General features: G+C 37.0%; 2 protein-coding genes across 7 annotated transcripts in view; both read left to right on the top strand.

The window, feature by feature from the left end:
• The first annotated feature begins 141 nt into the window (after positions 1–141).
• On the top strand, positions 142–2,806 carry LOC116731268 (uncharacterized). The gene is made up of 3 exons (XM_032580950.1): positions 142–1,325; positions 1,409–1,452; positions 1,531–2,806. The coding sequence occupies exons 1-3, from the start codon at positions 1,210–1,212 to the stop codon at positions 2,640–2,642; spliced, it is 1,272 nt and encodes a 423-aa protein (XP_032436841.1). The 5' UTR covers positions 142–1,209; the 3' UTR covers positions 2,643–2,806.
• Positions 2,807–5,693: 2,887 nt separating this feature from the next.
• The window catches only part of LOC116731285 (protein MTSS 1), a 55,870-nt gene continuing 45,244 nt past the window's right edge, over positions 5,694–16,319 (top strand). For 3 of the 6 annotated variants that reach the window (XM_032580988.1, XM_032580984.1, XM_032580986.1), the window contains exon 1: positions 5,695–6,124. In XM_032580988.1, coding sequence (XP_032436879.1) covers positions 6,053–6,124 — 72 coding nt within the window. In that variant the 5' untranslated portion in view covers positions 5,695–6,052. Of the gene's footprint in view, positions 6,125–16,319 lie in introns of all 6 variants that reach the window. The other 3 variants (XM_032580983.1, XM_032580982.1, XM_032580987.1) reach the window with 2 other exon arrangements.

The following is a 16,319-nucleotide window of genomic DNA, read 5'->3' as shown; positions in this document are numbered from 1 at the left end:
AAAGAAAAACAATCAAAATACCTGTGAATAAATGCCAAAAGCTGGTTAGCAAAGGATTTGATTGCTGAAATGTGAACAGGATTTTTTAATTGATTATTTAAAAGGATATAAATGATATATATATATATATATATATAGAGAGAGAGAGATAGATTCAGCCTTTTTCATTGTTTTGCAACACTTAGAGGACTTGGCAGCAAACCAGTTGAAGGAAAATATTTTCAAATCCAATCCAACAACTTTTAGCTAAATTGTAAGTAGTGCAAAGTGAGAGGTGGAAATAGTTAATTGCTAATATCATTATGGATATTAGCACTAAGGTTGTGCTACTATCCAGCTTATACTATTTACTGAGCATAAGTTAGGTTTCATAGAACTGAAAGTAAAACATTATGGTAGATTATTCACATACAATAAAATCAAATCCACTCATAAAGTAAAGTTAGGGTTAAATCCACTCCAATTCACATCAAATTCTAATCCAACACTGTCAAATTCAGTTTATCATAGTAATATTAGCTGGTATGGATGTTGCATTACCTTTATCAAGAAATATGAAGTTGCTGCTTCCACTCACTGTTTTCCTCTGCCTCCTCAGAATCAGAATTGTGCATGTTCTTATGTTTCCACAACAGGCACCCTGTCCTGCCAACAACTTCATAAACACAATACATTGGAATAAAATATAAATACTTATTCGTCATTGCATGTAGAAAAAGGAAATGGAAGAAAACTATGATTGTGTGGTATTTATTCATTCATTGTTTGTCATTTAAATGCATTATGGGCCAGTGATAAAAATAATTAAATATTTATTGGGGGAAAGTCTCCCTCTATCTAACTATCATCTATACAGACTTATTTTTGAAAGGCTGCAGGGGAGCTAGTTAATATCGCCAGTGGTCATTGGGCAAGAGTACAGGGTAAACCCTGCACAGGTTGCCAGTCCATCAGAGGAGAAAAATCTCATTGTTGAATGATATAAAAAGACAGAAAGTAGATATTGAAGCCCAATGCAAGAACTTCCCCTTTAAGAGACTGTAGCAGCTAATTTGGTGGCTCACAGCTGTGAGGAATGAAGCTAAGTGACATCCCCCCAAAAAAAGTCAGCCGCGTTCCCAAAAAAAGATTCCAAGCTGCTTCCAATTATTAATCAGTGAGCCAGGTGGCTTTCTGAAACCCTTTTAGAGTTACCATTGGGGCTGGTGTATGTATGAAACCAAAACTGGGGTTTCTTTTCTTAGCAGTTTGTACAGCAAACATTTTACAGACTGTCTTGCTTCAGGTTTTCTGAACAAAGAAATGACTTTTGGATTATATTTAAGGTTTGACTATACTTAAAAATTCTGCTGAGTTAAGTTACAATGTTAAATGAAATGACTAATTCTGATTAACTGGTCTCTTTCAGCATTATATTGCTCTCTCTGATAACCTTTGGACAGCTTGCAATAGGTATGGATTTATTGAATTCACAAAGTGTTATCTGATAACTACCTCTGACAAATGGCTGTATTTTTGTTTTTCCCCTAGGAAATGTCTTAAGATATGCAAGTAGAAATCTTGGCCCTTCAACTCAAGCTGAGACTCTGCACCGCTCTTACCGACCTGTTCCCTCCAGTTATGAAGGCTCTCTACTGCGAAGAGGTTCTGTGTTTAGCTCAACTTTCCTTGGAGATTTATCAACTGAGGTTTCCAAACCATGGGGCTCAGTTCCTAGCCCAGGTCGAAGTGGTTATGGCAGGCAAGTAAATAGTTACAGTCAACCAGGAAGTGTATCTAGCTACAGGTCTGCCTCAGCTCTCACTCGGCAGCAACAGCCACAAGGTGGCCTGCTCCATAGGGCTCCAGGAATGAGGGAACCTTCATCTCAAGGGGAGAGGCGCTATGGCTCAAGTGTTGTCTCCAGTGGTGCAATTGAGATTCATGCACCACCTCAGCTGCAGCCCAGTTCACCTGGCACTGACATACAGTTGACTCCAGAATCTGCATCCCAACCATCCAATCAACATCCTGCATTCTCTGCACCTGCTGTACTCCAGAATAAGGCAGACATGTGGGACACTGTTAAGCTTCCGAGTGCAAAGGGTCCACAACCTGCTTCCCGACCACCCAATCAACATCCTGCATTCTCTGCACCTGCTGTACTCCAGACCAAAACAGGCATGTGGCACACTGTCAGTCTTCCAAGTGCAAAGACAGAATCCACTGCTAGACGACACCAACACTCTTTGTCAGTGCCTGCTATGCTGAAAACCAATCCTGGCCAGTTGGGCATCTATACTTCTAGTGTTCGGGCTCCAGAGTCAACTGCCCAGCGACACCAAAAGGCCTTAGCTTTTTCTGCACCTGCTGTACTGCAAACCAAAAATTTGTGGGGTAGTAGGCCTTCCGCTGACTCCAACAAACGAGTTGGCGCTAACGTCAGGAGCTCTAGACCTGTGTCACCTGGATACCATCCTAGAGGGCTGCAATCAGGCTGCCATGCCACCCAGCAGCAGGCAAGGTTGTTGGGCTCTCTGTTCTCCTATGTACCTAAGAACAAGGATCTTTTGCAAGATGCCAGTGAAAATCCACAAATGAAGCCTGGGTCAAGAACCTCTAGACCAGTTAATGTGACATCTCCCTACCAATGTGGAAGTTAACTACAACTGTCAAACAGAAACGGGCTCCGAGATCTTAATTGCAAGTCACTATCATTTTGCTGTTGCACACTTGAGTAATGTCTATAAATGCTTTTTCTGTTCTCAGTTTTCCAATCCTCTGGTCATTTGTGGATTCATACTGAAATAAACAACTTGAAACTGTATTGTATGTCTATTACAACATTGGTTACAAGCGCTACCACAGAAGTCTAAGCCTCAATATTTTAGAGGCTCTATGTGACTTGTTTTACCAACTGGGTGTAACTGCTGGTGATGTGGAAGAAACTTTCTGTAGCTAGTCCTTTAAGGTTGAGAGCTACGCTAGAACTAAATGCAAGCTAAGGCAAATGTTAGATGTCATTAACTGCATGACTGGACCAGAGGGCAATGGGGGAGGGGTAACATGTAGGTCTTTTAACCATATGCTGCAACCAGTTATTGGCTCTAAATGTGGTAAAGTGCTACCTTTAGTGTTCACCCTCTTGGCACTGGTAACTTTTTACTCAAACACACCTAATGTGGCTTACCTTTTTAGCATGTTCTCTGCATCACTCTGGTTTTGATTAGCTTTTAGGTGTGTTGAAAGGATGAGTCCATGCTAATGGCAAGTAGCATTTGGTTATGTCAGTTTCTACTCAATGCTTCAGTGTTGGGTGTTTTCACCAGGCAGGGAAGCCCTTAAAATATAGTAACATTGTACATGAAAAGCAGTGTAAAATGAGTCTGATCGCTGGTTCCTTGTCTTAACCCTCCTCATTATCCCCCTCCCTGCCACTCTGATAGCAGTTATTAGTTCATTGTTCCACTATTCAGGCCAGATAATGACAGAACCCTGCTTTCTGGGCACAGACTATCATCCCATGTGTTTTGTGCTCCCTGTCATTAAGCAGCAGGCCTACGTGGTAAGTGATGGTACTCTGTGACACTGCCAGCTTCCCCAGCTGATCCCTGTTCAGTTCATAGTGGGTTAAACACATCCTTTTACACAACATTTTAAAGTTCTTAAACTTCTAACTTAAGGTCTGCTTAAGTTCAGATGAATATTACATCTTGTCAAATTTTGATCGTACTGTACCAGCAATATTTTTCTAAAACTTATTTGAGCTACTGTACTAAGAAACACTTCAAGGCTTTTAACTCTTGATTTTAAGAAACAATTCTCACATATTTTCATAATTTAATCTGAAACTAAATCTACAATATAAAGCCAATTTTCTTTTGTTTGGGATTCACTAAATTAGTCATGGGTTATTGTTCTTAATTTATATCTGTTAACAGCGGTTTTCAGTTTTGTTTATTTCTACTAATTAGGTGAATTTTAGATCACCTGTTTTATTTTTGCCTCAAAGTTATTCATATTACATTTTGCTACACTGCAGTAGGAGCATATTTCAATAAGCCAAAACAAAAAACCTATTACTTTTTTCTAGTTTCTAATGCAAATACACTTGAAATAAAGGGGAAAAACTGCTTCTAAATGGATTTTCAGCAAGACATATGAGCTTGTTTTAAAGCAATAATGTCTTGATAAAGTACTGGTAGATTATTTCACTTATAAAATACATTTCCCCATGTTATAAGTCAAATAATCTGCCAGCCGAAATAGTACTTTTTATCAACATGAAGTGTGTACACAGTGAGTGGAAAAAGAAAAGAATGCCTGAATGTGCCTAAAGACAGTCCTTTGACTGAAGCACAAGTTGCCATATGTGAAAAATGTGTGCAGGGAATACTGTGCTTCCTGTATGTTTAGAAGTAATAAGGCCATATATGGAAAGATGTGTGAGCTGTTTATGGAACTCTTCAGATATCCTGGAAGAAGGTCATTTCTATTTCTATTTTTAGATTCATCCTGAATCATGTGCACTGAATGGTATCGTGGGATTGTTTGGGGAAAAAAACCATCCTTCTTCAGGTTAAGTCTTTATCTGTGAGTCTTTGTGTCAAACAGAAATTAAGCTGTTTGACTCATTTATAGGAGATAATCATCCTTTACTCCATCAGCCATTTGTTAGTTTTGTGTCCTTCACTTCCCAGTCCACCTTACTCTCTCCAACCCAGATTTTTAGAGGTTACTGTCTTAGTTCTCGTCTGTTGAGGCACTCAGTCAATTGCACAAAGCTTTTGTCTCAAGTAAATGCAAATTGGGTCACATACTTTGGATGTACCATGACTTAAATGAAGAAGAAAAACTGCTAAAGAACTCCTTAAAACTGAACTTGATTAGACAAATAATGTAAAATCAGTGCAAAATCTAGAAGAAATGTTGAATCTACTGCTTAAATGTATTCTGCATGTCAATTAGACTCTAAATTCCACAAAGTCCTCAGCTAAAACTGTTAAATTTAGTATAACTTTTATCTCACTGATAATTTTTGTCCTTTAAAAAAATGTTTGTTTAATTCGTCCTTCCTGTCTATTCCTTCCTGTGTATTTAATCAACACCTAACTTTTATTTCCTTACAATGAGGTAGTTCAGTAAAATATTCTCTAGATGGCGACGTAATCAAAAATATGAACGTGAGCGCTTCTCAATGAAAGTCTTGTTAAAACTATGAATCCAGAAATATACAAGAATATTTGTGATGTTTCTTTTGTTGTGAAACTTTGCATAAACTATTTTTAAAATAACATTTCATATTGATATGCTCCCCTTTCTGATATGTTTTTTTTTGTTTGTTTGTTTTATAATGAACACATTTCTTAGAGCAGCACTCTATGATACATTCACGCTGGGCATCAGTCCCTAATGCTTCTCCTTCTTATTTACTTTCAAAATATATTTTCTTTACTTTTTTGTGTGTTGTTGTAAGTAAATGCTTGTTTATCTGCTGTGACTAAAATTGATCTAGATTTTTTTTCCCTCCTTCTTCTACGTCTGAGATGTGTTTGTTTGAATATTATCTTTGTGTGTTAATAACCACAGCCTATTGGGTTCAGTAATTAAATCAGTGTTGTCCCACAGACAGCAACCTCCATTATGAAAAAAAGCCTCCCTGATTTGAAGGCGGGGCCACCTTCCAGCGCGTCCACGACCCTAAGAAGCGCGCTCCCGTGCCAGGTCCCCTGTCTTGGTGCCTGAGGCGCAGCTCTGTGGAAAGTTGCTCCTCTCTCCGGCGGTGTCGCGCTCCTCTCTGCTGTCACTTCACTTCCCACCTCCGTCATGCCTCTCCTCCTCCTGCTGCAGACATGGGAGTTACCGGCTGCGACTGGAAACTAACCGACTCTGCTGCGCCTTCTGTCCGCGTTCAGGGCTCCATCACCAGCCGGGGACACCCCGCAGCGCGAAGCTGAGCCTTTTCCTATCAGTTCCACCCTTTTCTGTGATTTGTTCGTTTGGTTCCGCGTCATTAATGGACTCCGGGAGCTGCGTGTGAGATTGTTTGCAATTTCCGTTCACGCAGCTGAAGATGGAGACGGTGATGGAGAGGGAGTGCAGCGCGCTGGGGGGGCTTTTCCAGACTGTCATTGGAGACATGAAGGTAACAAATGAAAATTGTTGCTTCTTTTGACTTGTGATCACAATCTTCCTGTAATAAATTTCAAAGTGATTCTCCAGGCTGCGTTGCACCAAAGGCAGGGAATGGTGGAGTAATTGTGTTTGTCTCTCTGATTTGCAAGCGACATCATTAATTTGCTAATTATCCTGGAGGGGAGAGAACTGGGTGGGGGGCCGGATGTGAAGGGCTGCAGCTCATTGCCTCAGTAGCTTGTAAACCCAGGTTTACCAAGGTAACCAAACACAGGAGAGCTTTGCATGGATGAATCACTGTTGCTTTGGCTCTGCAGGAGATGAAAACACAATTAGGTGCAAGATACCGAGCCTCCTTTCAGCTTAAAAAACTCAACAGAGATGTTTTATTTAGAGTTTAATCTTAACATGTCATTGGCATTTCATGAGAATGGATTACATTGTTGCTAAAAAGAGATAACATTTCCTTCAAATTCCTTTTTTTTCTTCTTTCTTCCAGAATAGAATCTGCTTAAATGAATGGAAATTAATCAGGAAGTCTGCTAATGAAAAAATAATGAGTAGCTATTTTAAAACTGTGCTATTTGTCAGTGCAAATTGTCAACTTTTTCAACAAATGGCTTCTAAAATGGGAGATTATCCTTGGGGAAATATGATATTGATTCAGAAATGCAATTTTTTTAAATCTTTCCTTTCTGATGAACTCCCACCAATTCTGATCTACTGTATTAACTAATCAATCAGCAATTCTCAATGTCTTTTCATATTATAGTCCTTAAGGTTCAGGTGGGTGTTGGTTATAAATCTATTGAAATCAGAATTGCTGATGAAACTAGAAATTGAAAAATATGAATGGTTCACCTCTGAGACTTACTCATGTTGTCTTTCATCTTTTAAAGATATTTTTGAAGTAAAACCATTATTTTTTGCTCATCAAAGCAAAAGTGCCTTCAATGTTCAATTCAGCATCTTCTGATACAAGAAAACTTGACTTTGATGCTGAAATGCAAGAAGGAAATTTGATGAGAAGTTTGCTCCTCCTTAATGCAGAATTATTACCATCATATGTTTCTAATAAGGTTGAGTAGGCAGTGCTGAAATTCATTTTGTTTGATTATTTTTGAAAACTACATTTCAGTATCAGTTGTTCACAATAGCAAATTTAAGTCACATCAATAGCCATGATGAGACAGATTCCAGTGAAGAGCTAAATACAGAAACAGAAAAGCAACAAGCAGCTAATCAAAGTGATGGAAATAGATTCTCATAATCTTGAGCACAAGATTTATTTAGTTTTGTTATAAAATCTTTTGATTCTTGCAGTTAAAATAACGATATAACATTTATTATTTTGATGTCATTCATGGATCTAAACGCAGAATAAACATTGTTCAATGCATTTGTATTTTCAAGTTTATTTTGCCAGATATACAGTACAGACCAAAAGTTTGGACACACCTTTTAATTCAATGAGTTTCCTTTATTTTCATGACTATTGACATTGTAGATTCACACTGAATGCATCAAAACTATGAATAACACATGTGGAAATATGCACTAAACAAAAAAGTGTAAAACAACTGAACATACCCCTTATATTCTAGTTTCTTCAAAGTAGCAACCATTTGCTGTGATTACTGCTTTGCACACACTCTGCATTTTCTTGATGAGCTTCAAGAGGTAGTCACCTGAAATGGTTTTCACTTCATAGGTGTGCCCTCTCAGGTTAATAAGTGGGATTTCTTGCCTTATAAATAGTCATGAAAATAAAGAAAACCCATTGAATTAGAAGGTGTGTCCAAACTTTTGGTCTGTACTGTATGTAACCATATTGCCTTGTAGAGCCAAGATGGTACATATTTTAACTTGAGTCGTTTTGCCTTCTGAGCAACTGTAGCCTTTTGTGATTGGAAATATTTCCAAACTTGTCCAAATTTGTCTTTCCTGTCTGGAAGAAAAGAGAAGATTTAAATACTGTGGTCTTTCAGCAGTGTTGTGCAGCAACAGTTGAGAGGGTCAGTGGTGCCCTATTTCATGCCCGATCACAGTCAGAGAAAACTTCAATCACTTCAACACTTTTCCTGACCTCTCATTTAGAGTACTTTAGACCAGAAGAATGCTGTGGGTTTCTGTCTAATGTAGCAATTAGACATGAACCCCAGTATACCCAGTAAATCTAGTATACCCATTTATCAATTTTGGTTGATAAATGTTGCATGACAGATACATCTGTTCCTGTGGGTTCTATAGTTACAGACAGGTGGCTTCTACAAGTGTAGCTGTGGGTTCTCTGAAGAAGGTCTGGAGTTCTTTGCCACACCCTTTTCCCTTCTCATGTTTCTATGTTTTTACATTTGTTTGTTGTCATTCACTCCATTTCCTTCTCTTTCCCTACTCACTCTTTCTTCATCTTCTCCCACGCTACTCCTCCCACTTCCACCCGGTTTGTTGTTCTCCTTTATCCTCGCGCTGCCAATCTGTTCCTTCAATCTCAAGAGAAACAGCTAGTCCTTTAAGATCCAATAAGACTTTGATCTTTATCTTAGGTCTAGATATCAAGGCTGTAATCAATAAAACATCACAGTAACTGTGTTTGAATGTGACTTTAAAGAGTTAAAACGCAATCCTTTTGAGAACAGCTAGCTATCAAAGACTTATGTATTGGGAGATCCTTGTCATCTTATTTAATGATGGATCAAATGAGAAATTAATCTTTTGGAAGACAGGAATGTTTTAGTTTCCCAGTTTGAACTCTTTTTCTTTTTTTTGTTTAGAAATGTATCAATTAAGTCGTTTTCAAAGATGTACTTTTAAAGCTGCTTGGTTACTGTTTCTGTTTGAGGTTGTCTGTTTGGACATGTTGACTTTTACTGCTGCTTTAAAACTCTGCTAATCCCCCACTGATGTTAGTAGGAGGGGAAACTTTGTCTACACTAAACTTTATAGGGCAAAAAAGTGTTTTCCGGTTTTAGTGAGCCTGTAGTAGTTAACATAGCTGTCCTGGATTCGATTCCCGACCCAGTTCCATTTACAGCATGTTGTGTGCCTCTCTTCTTCCTGTTGAGCTACTAATGAATAAATGTCACTAGCAGGGCAAACAAAATCTAGATATACATTTAAAAAAGAACATAAATCTGCATTTGACTTGCTAATCGAGGAAAAATCAGCTAATTTTGATTATTTGATTGTCAGCTATCACTGTTTAACTGACTGACTGAGTCTGAGACCAAGCTGAAATTGATGTGTGTTTTGCTTTGTTGAGTTTGTAACTCAACTCTGTGCCGCTATCAGTCAAAAATACAATTTGAACAATTTTGTGCAGCAGCTGCTTGTTTATTCTGGACAGTCACAGAGCACCACATGGTTTCTACTGAAAGGATGCTCTGTTTTTCTGCTGATCTGCATATGCAATGTGGAAATTTACCAACTTTTATCTTTAAGCTTTGCATCCTAACATAATCAAAGCTGCTTCACATCTATTTGTTGCCATTTATCTCTCTTCAGTGGTATTGTATAGCACTTAAATTACTTAGTTGCATGCCAACTAAGGGATGCCAATAGTAAGCAATTAAAAGCATCACGAATCTGTTAAGACACAATTTAGAGAATTTGAGACAAGTTAAAGAGGTTTCATGCAAGGAACCTAATTTTAACAGCAACCTCCACCCTGCTCATTTTTTAAAATATTTTTTAATGTCTCTTTATGCTTTTAGGTTGACTCCAATTTCTATCTTAAAGTACTTGAGTACTTGGGAAGCTTTGCTGATGTGTCCTACTTTATTAATTGCAGATAAACCCAAAGGTTTCCATAACCTTCCTTTGCCGTATGAATATTGTGCATCCTGATATTGTGATACTTGATTAATATTACTTCCAGTGAAAGAAACAAGGTGGTAAAGTTAAAAGATTACTTCAAATCTTAATCTGCCAGTAGTATGAATAATTTTGGACTTTGCTGTATGTTATAGTTATTATTTATTTTTATTTTTTTATCTCGTTCTGCAGGTGTGGAGGCAGACTTCTATGGTGTTAATTTGTGTTAATTCTGGACAGTGCAATATAGTTTTGTTGGACAAGTGAAGGCCACGTGCTGTTTGGAGCGAGATGTAGTATTGGTTGCACCCACCAGTCATGATGAAAATAATTTCCGGAGGCTGTTGAGGCATCAGTAGTTGATGAGTCGGGAATAAGAAGAGAACGCAGAATCAGATATGTCTGACACTGATTGCCGGGTCACATACAAGCAAATTCCCTCACTTTCAGTCGCCAGATCTTTGAATGCTGACTCTGTAATCATTTGGCAACCAGAGTTGTATCCTTAAGGTGACAAACACACTTTCACCAGTTGATATTTGGAAACTCTAAATCTTGCTATTTGAGTCTGTTGTCTGATTTAACCGTATGTTTTATCTTTTAAAATTTAATTGAAAGTAACACTGACAAAAATAAATGAATTATTCTTAATAAGAATTTCTATCTGAATTATCTCAAAGGAATTTCAATAAAAGTGAATGATTTTGGAGACTCGCTGACAGATTTGTCATCTGATACAAATATGTGGGTGGAACCGTCTGTTTGGGTGTCGCTGTGGAGGAGACCTCAGTCTGCTGCTAATTGTCTCCAGAATGCATTAGCGTCCTATTTTCATTCGCCCTCCACATGTCAGCCGAATTAAAGGAAAACAAACAGGAAATGCCACAAGCACAAGGTTAATGAGGTAAAATAAGATTGTGTTTGTCTGTAATCTAAAATAAGGTGCCGACTGTTTACCTTTACCTAACAACCTTTAGCCATGTAGAACATTTTATGTTTTTTTAAAGGAGGGAGCTTAAACTAGAAGCCTGAGATCTTTAGAAAAGCTAATTTGATGCATGTTCTTCTTTGATGGGGGAAGTGGCTCTGAAATAATGAAACTGAATATTTTTGGTGGTATTTTTAGGAATGTTTGAGACATGATTGAAAATGATAATGGAAGCTGGTATCAAAGCCTGTTCTTAATTAATTAAAAGAATAAAATATGCAGCAGGAACCAGTTTGCTTTTCCAAGACAAAATGTTTGATCCTCGCTCCGTTGTGTTCTGAATTTCTGCAGATAATTGTTTTAAACAGCGGCAGCTCAGCACCAATGAAATCATTTTTCACATGATTCCCGGAAACAAAGGCTTAATATTCCCAAAATTAATCGGTGTAGTCAATGAGCACTTTTTTTTTTACAGATGAATTGATTCTTAATGGCCAGATGTACAGTATATCAGATCTCTGATCTGTTTTTTTTTAAACAGAATTGTACTCACTGTGTCAAACTGGATTTATAACAAAAACAGCGAGCGATAGTTAAAGATATGGAAGGCTCATTTCATTGTCTTAAATTGGACTGTTTAAGACAATAAAATGACTCGAGACTGGGAGATTGCCACAACGTTTTTTTACATTGCCCAAAACTTGCTCATCTTTAGGTGCTAAAAATGACAATTCTTTCCTCAAACTCAGCTCTGCTAAAGCTGTTGGAAATATAATACTTGCTCAACAGGCTCTATTGCACTGGAATTTGTTTAGCTGACCAATTCCCTAACATGATTGTGGCTCTAGCTCAGGGTTCTGCAACCTTCTCAATCAAAGATCTGTTTTTGTTCTCAAAAACGGATCTTTAGCTAAATAAAACTCATTTACTGCCACAAATATTACTGTAGGTTTTTTAAAAAGATTACTTATTTTTGATAAATATCTACATTAGACAACTTGTTAAAAAGATTTCTTTTTATTTTAGGTTTCAAAGTAGAAAAACATAACTATTGCAAAAAACAAGACGGATACATTTTTTTCTATAGGATGTTGTGTAAAATGATGAAAAATTAAGTGCATATTTTTCAATAGAGCAACAATAACAATAGATTTGAACAAATATTACTGATGCTTTCAGTGTCTGTTCTGGACATTTAATGCAAGTATTCCATAAAAAACAGCTAAAATCTGCAAATGTTGTTATATTTATATTATCATTACCTGGTTCTAAATAATTTTTTTTGCCAAAGTTGTAAACAGCCTCTAAAACCTGGAGTTAAACCAGTACCAACTTTAATCAGGATCTAAAGTCTGGATCATGGTGATCTGTGACAAATGAAAACATTAAGCACCACTTTTTTTAAACGTCTAGAGTTCCGTTTTGGTTTTGATGTCTCAGATTTAAAATTAATAAAAATGTAAAAAGAAAGCGCGTCAACAATTACAAAACGTCAAATTTATTACCAGAACTTCATTAGAATAACACCATTTCACTCCTTCTGCTGTTTATTTAGATTTTATCCGCTTTTTCCAACTGACTTTTTTTTTTTTTAACTCTAGTTCTTCAGTTCTGCAGGCGCAAATTAGGGCTAATTAATTAGGGCTGTGGCATTTAAAAGCAGCATTTGTTTAAAACAGCATTAACAAAGTGGTGATATGACAGATAGTATTAATTATTTAAAAAGTAATGATTAATGTAAATACAAGAATGAGAGGTATACATTGGCTATAAGAGACGCTCAGATATCAGATCATCAGCTTCTCTGTGTTACTCTGCTGAGCGCATCATTTAACTGGTGTCCTGTGAGACTGACCTCCTACCCCCATTTTGATTAAACTGAGTGCATGAGATGTTTAGCGTGGCCTCGTTTTGCTTCATTCAGCGCTTCACTTCAATATCTGCATCTCCTCTCTGCAGTTTGATGTATACCCAAATGGTTTTCACATCCCTTGCAAATGTGAACGTGTCTTGCAATAAGTCGTTAATCATCGACACGCTGTTGTGCTGGTTAAAACGAAGCAGACACATTACTGTTGATCCATTTAAGTGGAACTGATCTGCATGCTTGTCCCCAGAGGAGAAACCAGCTCATCCTCTTATAATGTGAGCTGCTTTACACTGAGCCTAAAATCTGCTTTTATACCTGGACCTGCTGTGGTTTTATAGTTTTATGTTTCATAGAAGCACAACTGCTGCTGTTGTCTTTGTGTAGTTAGTTGATGTCCATATGGGGAGCTCTTGCTGATCTTAAGTGACTATTATACATGTAGGCACACAAATAGCTTGTGTAGATGCAAAATATTGGGAGTTTTTTTTCCACAAAACTCAGCCTGTTTTTTTTCTTTCTTTAATTTTTCTTTTAGTAACTTCTACAAAAGACAATAATTGACTCCCTGACTTAGTTTGTTGTAACTTTAGAAGACTTTGAATTCGGGATCTTTGTAATTCATACCAGTTCAGCATTTGCTGGATATTCAGCTAAAGTCTGACTATTAGAAGTCCTACATTGTAAATTAGAGGATGCCATGTTTCTCCTTGCACGTGGTTCTTGATATTCTATAGTCAAGCTTCAGAGGTTTAGTAAAGGCTTTTGACTAAGACTTAAATGAGACAGAAAAATGGCTTTTTCAAATCAGGTGTCTGGCTGTTGTTACAACCAAATAACAAAGGTTAACAGAGTTCTCAATAGCCTTTTATGTGAGATAAATAAACCTTATGATGTGCTTTAGGGTTAATGGTCTAACAGCATCAAGATTGCAATGGAAGCATTAAAGTTAGAGCTGTACATTGATTTTTGGAGCTCTGGTCAAACGGCACTTTGAGTTTTTATCTTTGTGTTGCTGGAACAAACCCACTGGCTATTCTGAACCTTTCTCTGTTCTTGTTTTCAGTTGCAGAGGTTATGTTTCTGTTTGACATGTCCAGTTTCATCAATTTTAATTTATTTTTAAAAGTTGCTAGGAATTGTAATACTGCTCCTCACATGACATACTATTTTTCATAACACAAAGTTTTTGAATGTATCTTATCTAAAATAAGGCTTACAGTCATATTCAATACATTTTGATATAATTGAAAGGGTTATTCAGTCAATTCATACATTTACTGTTCTATATTCAGTAAAGTAGGTAGAAGTGTGTAGCGTAGCCAGAGATCACAATGGTGTTACTTTGAAATAATATAAATCAAGTAGAAATAAAATTTATAGTGCAGTAAAAGTACTCCTAGATGTGATATATATCAGTTTGACATAGATTCAAAGAAATTACCATCAAATAATACTGAGAGTTATTCTCACATTTTAAGAAAAGGAGCAGAAACATATCCAGTAATATATAGAAAAATATTAATGGTTGGACTGGCATTTCTTTTTATCTGTCTCCTTTCAGGCTTAGACAATAAATATTTTAAGAGAATTAAATCAGCTTTGCTTTTGCCTACAATTCTTCACAATAAACATTAAAGAAATACCCTGGAACTAGCAAAAAGCAAATGATCATATAGTTTAAGCTTGTCCAGTTGCTCACAGAGCTTAACAAATGGATCAGTGGATTCCTGAAGGACCAGCAGGCTGCTTCTGCTGCCTCTCGTTGTTACCACGGTGACAATTTATGTCCTCAGTGACTGATGGATGCAGCGACTGAGACCTTGCCCTCTCTTCTGTGTATATTTTAAAGAGAAGGAAGCCAGGAGGCAGAGAGGATGCAATGACATGTGGCTATATATACATTTATAATATGGAGTCTAATAGAGAAGATTTGATCAATGAGCCGGAAGAAGGAATGCCAGTGCTTCTGACAAATTGAATGAGGGTAGGTATGGAAAAACGCTGCTAAAGTAAGGGTGTAATGCATATTAACATGGAGAAAAAGACAAATGGAAGCAAATCAGGAGCACAGAAGTGTGTTTGTGTGTGGTTGGGTGAGGCTACATGCACGTGAAACTCTCCCCTCGCTAAAAAAGCAGCCCCTTTCTCTATCTGAAGCCCCTTCTGCAGCAGGAGCATTGCCATGGCAACGGTAGCCAGGCAATGACGCTGGGCATCACTCTCACAAACGAGAGGCTGAACACGCCCAGCTGCACCGTTGGATGGGGAAAATGTGCAGAGGATGACGCAGGAGAAAGAGATGGTGGTTGTTAAATGGAACCAGAAGAGGAGGAACTCCCTCTTCCTCCACTTCCTCATTTCTCATATAATGGTTAATGTGTCAGGAATATTGTATAATGTCTTATGTTTATCAATGAGAATCTAAACGAGTAACGTGGCAAAAGATCTTATTATAGGACCATGGACTCGTGAATGCAGTCAGAATATACTAAAAACTAAACATTCAAAGTGATAGTTTAGAATTGACATTTTTCATAAGTCTCTGTGAACTCACAAGTAATATTGTATTTATCTTTAATGTACAAATGTCAAATCACAAGGAATTTCTAGAAAACTAAAATAAAATAATGTGGTGAAAGGATTGTATGATGGAGGCCCCATTTTGTTAAATTCAGCAATAAAAAACAAACCTAAATGTTTGTATCTGTGTATTCGGTGGCTTCTTAGCTTATAAACAGTCTACACTTTAACAAGGTCAGCACCTTGTAACACTTATCATTATGAGTGTTGCAATGTTAAATTAAGGCTGCTGATTGGATCAATCCACCTCATTAGCCTGATCAGCTGATCGATAACCTGCTAAGTTAATTTCCAAACAACTCAGTATAACACACAGTTGTTCAGATTTTCAGGCATTGAATCTTGGTCTAATTAATTATTGAAAAAAATATTATCCTGATTATTTTTGCCAATAGTGTAATGACTACTGTTTTGAAGGGACAATTTATTGTACTTGAAAAACACTGAACTGTCTTGAAACATGTATTTTCCCCGACAGCTTCTTGTTGACTTTTTAATATAAGAAAATGGACACTAATCAGAGATGTTATGCAGCAGTTTAAATTCAATAAAGCTTAATGAAGTAAACAAATGATTAATAAGAAAGACAACGAATATTTTCAGCAACAAATGATTCAGTGAAATGATATAACCAGCAGTTTTAATTGGCGTAATATTTGTGTAGTTCAGCTAACAAAATGGCAACAAACTTAACATATCTTGTGAAGTTGTATGTGTTTCATATAAATCAATATATCTTTTAGAATCCTTTTAGTTTGAGTTTAAAATTTCTAACAATTTATTAACTAAAACAGAAGATCTGTCTGACCAGCTGTTTATGGTTATGTTTCTGCACAGAAGGTTACTAGTACAGATAACAACTTCACAGATCCTCCTATAACAAAACTGCTAACTGTCGCTTTATTTTGGAAATCCTTTATTTAGAATGTTCAACAAGCAAAGGAATTGTAATACTTTTAAAATGACTCATAAGTCACATTTTTGTTTAGGATTGAAAACAAATCTGTGATAAAT

The sequence above is a fragment of the Xiphophorus hellerii genome, chromosome 13 (genome assembly GCF_003331165.1).
Source record: "Xiphophorus hellerii strain 12219 chromosome 13, Xiphophorus_hellerii-4.1, whole genome shotgun sequence".
Lineage (NCBI taxonomy): Eukaryota > Metazoa > Chordata > Actinopteri > Cyprinodontiformes > Poeciliidae > Xiphophorus > Xiphophorus hellerii.
The sequence above is the reverse complement of the archived record's forward strand: the minus strand, read 5'-3'. Positions and strand labels throughout refer to the sequence as shown.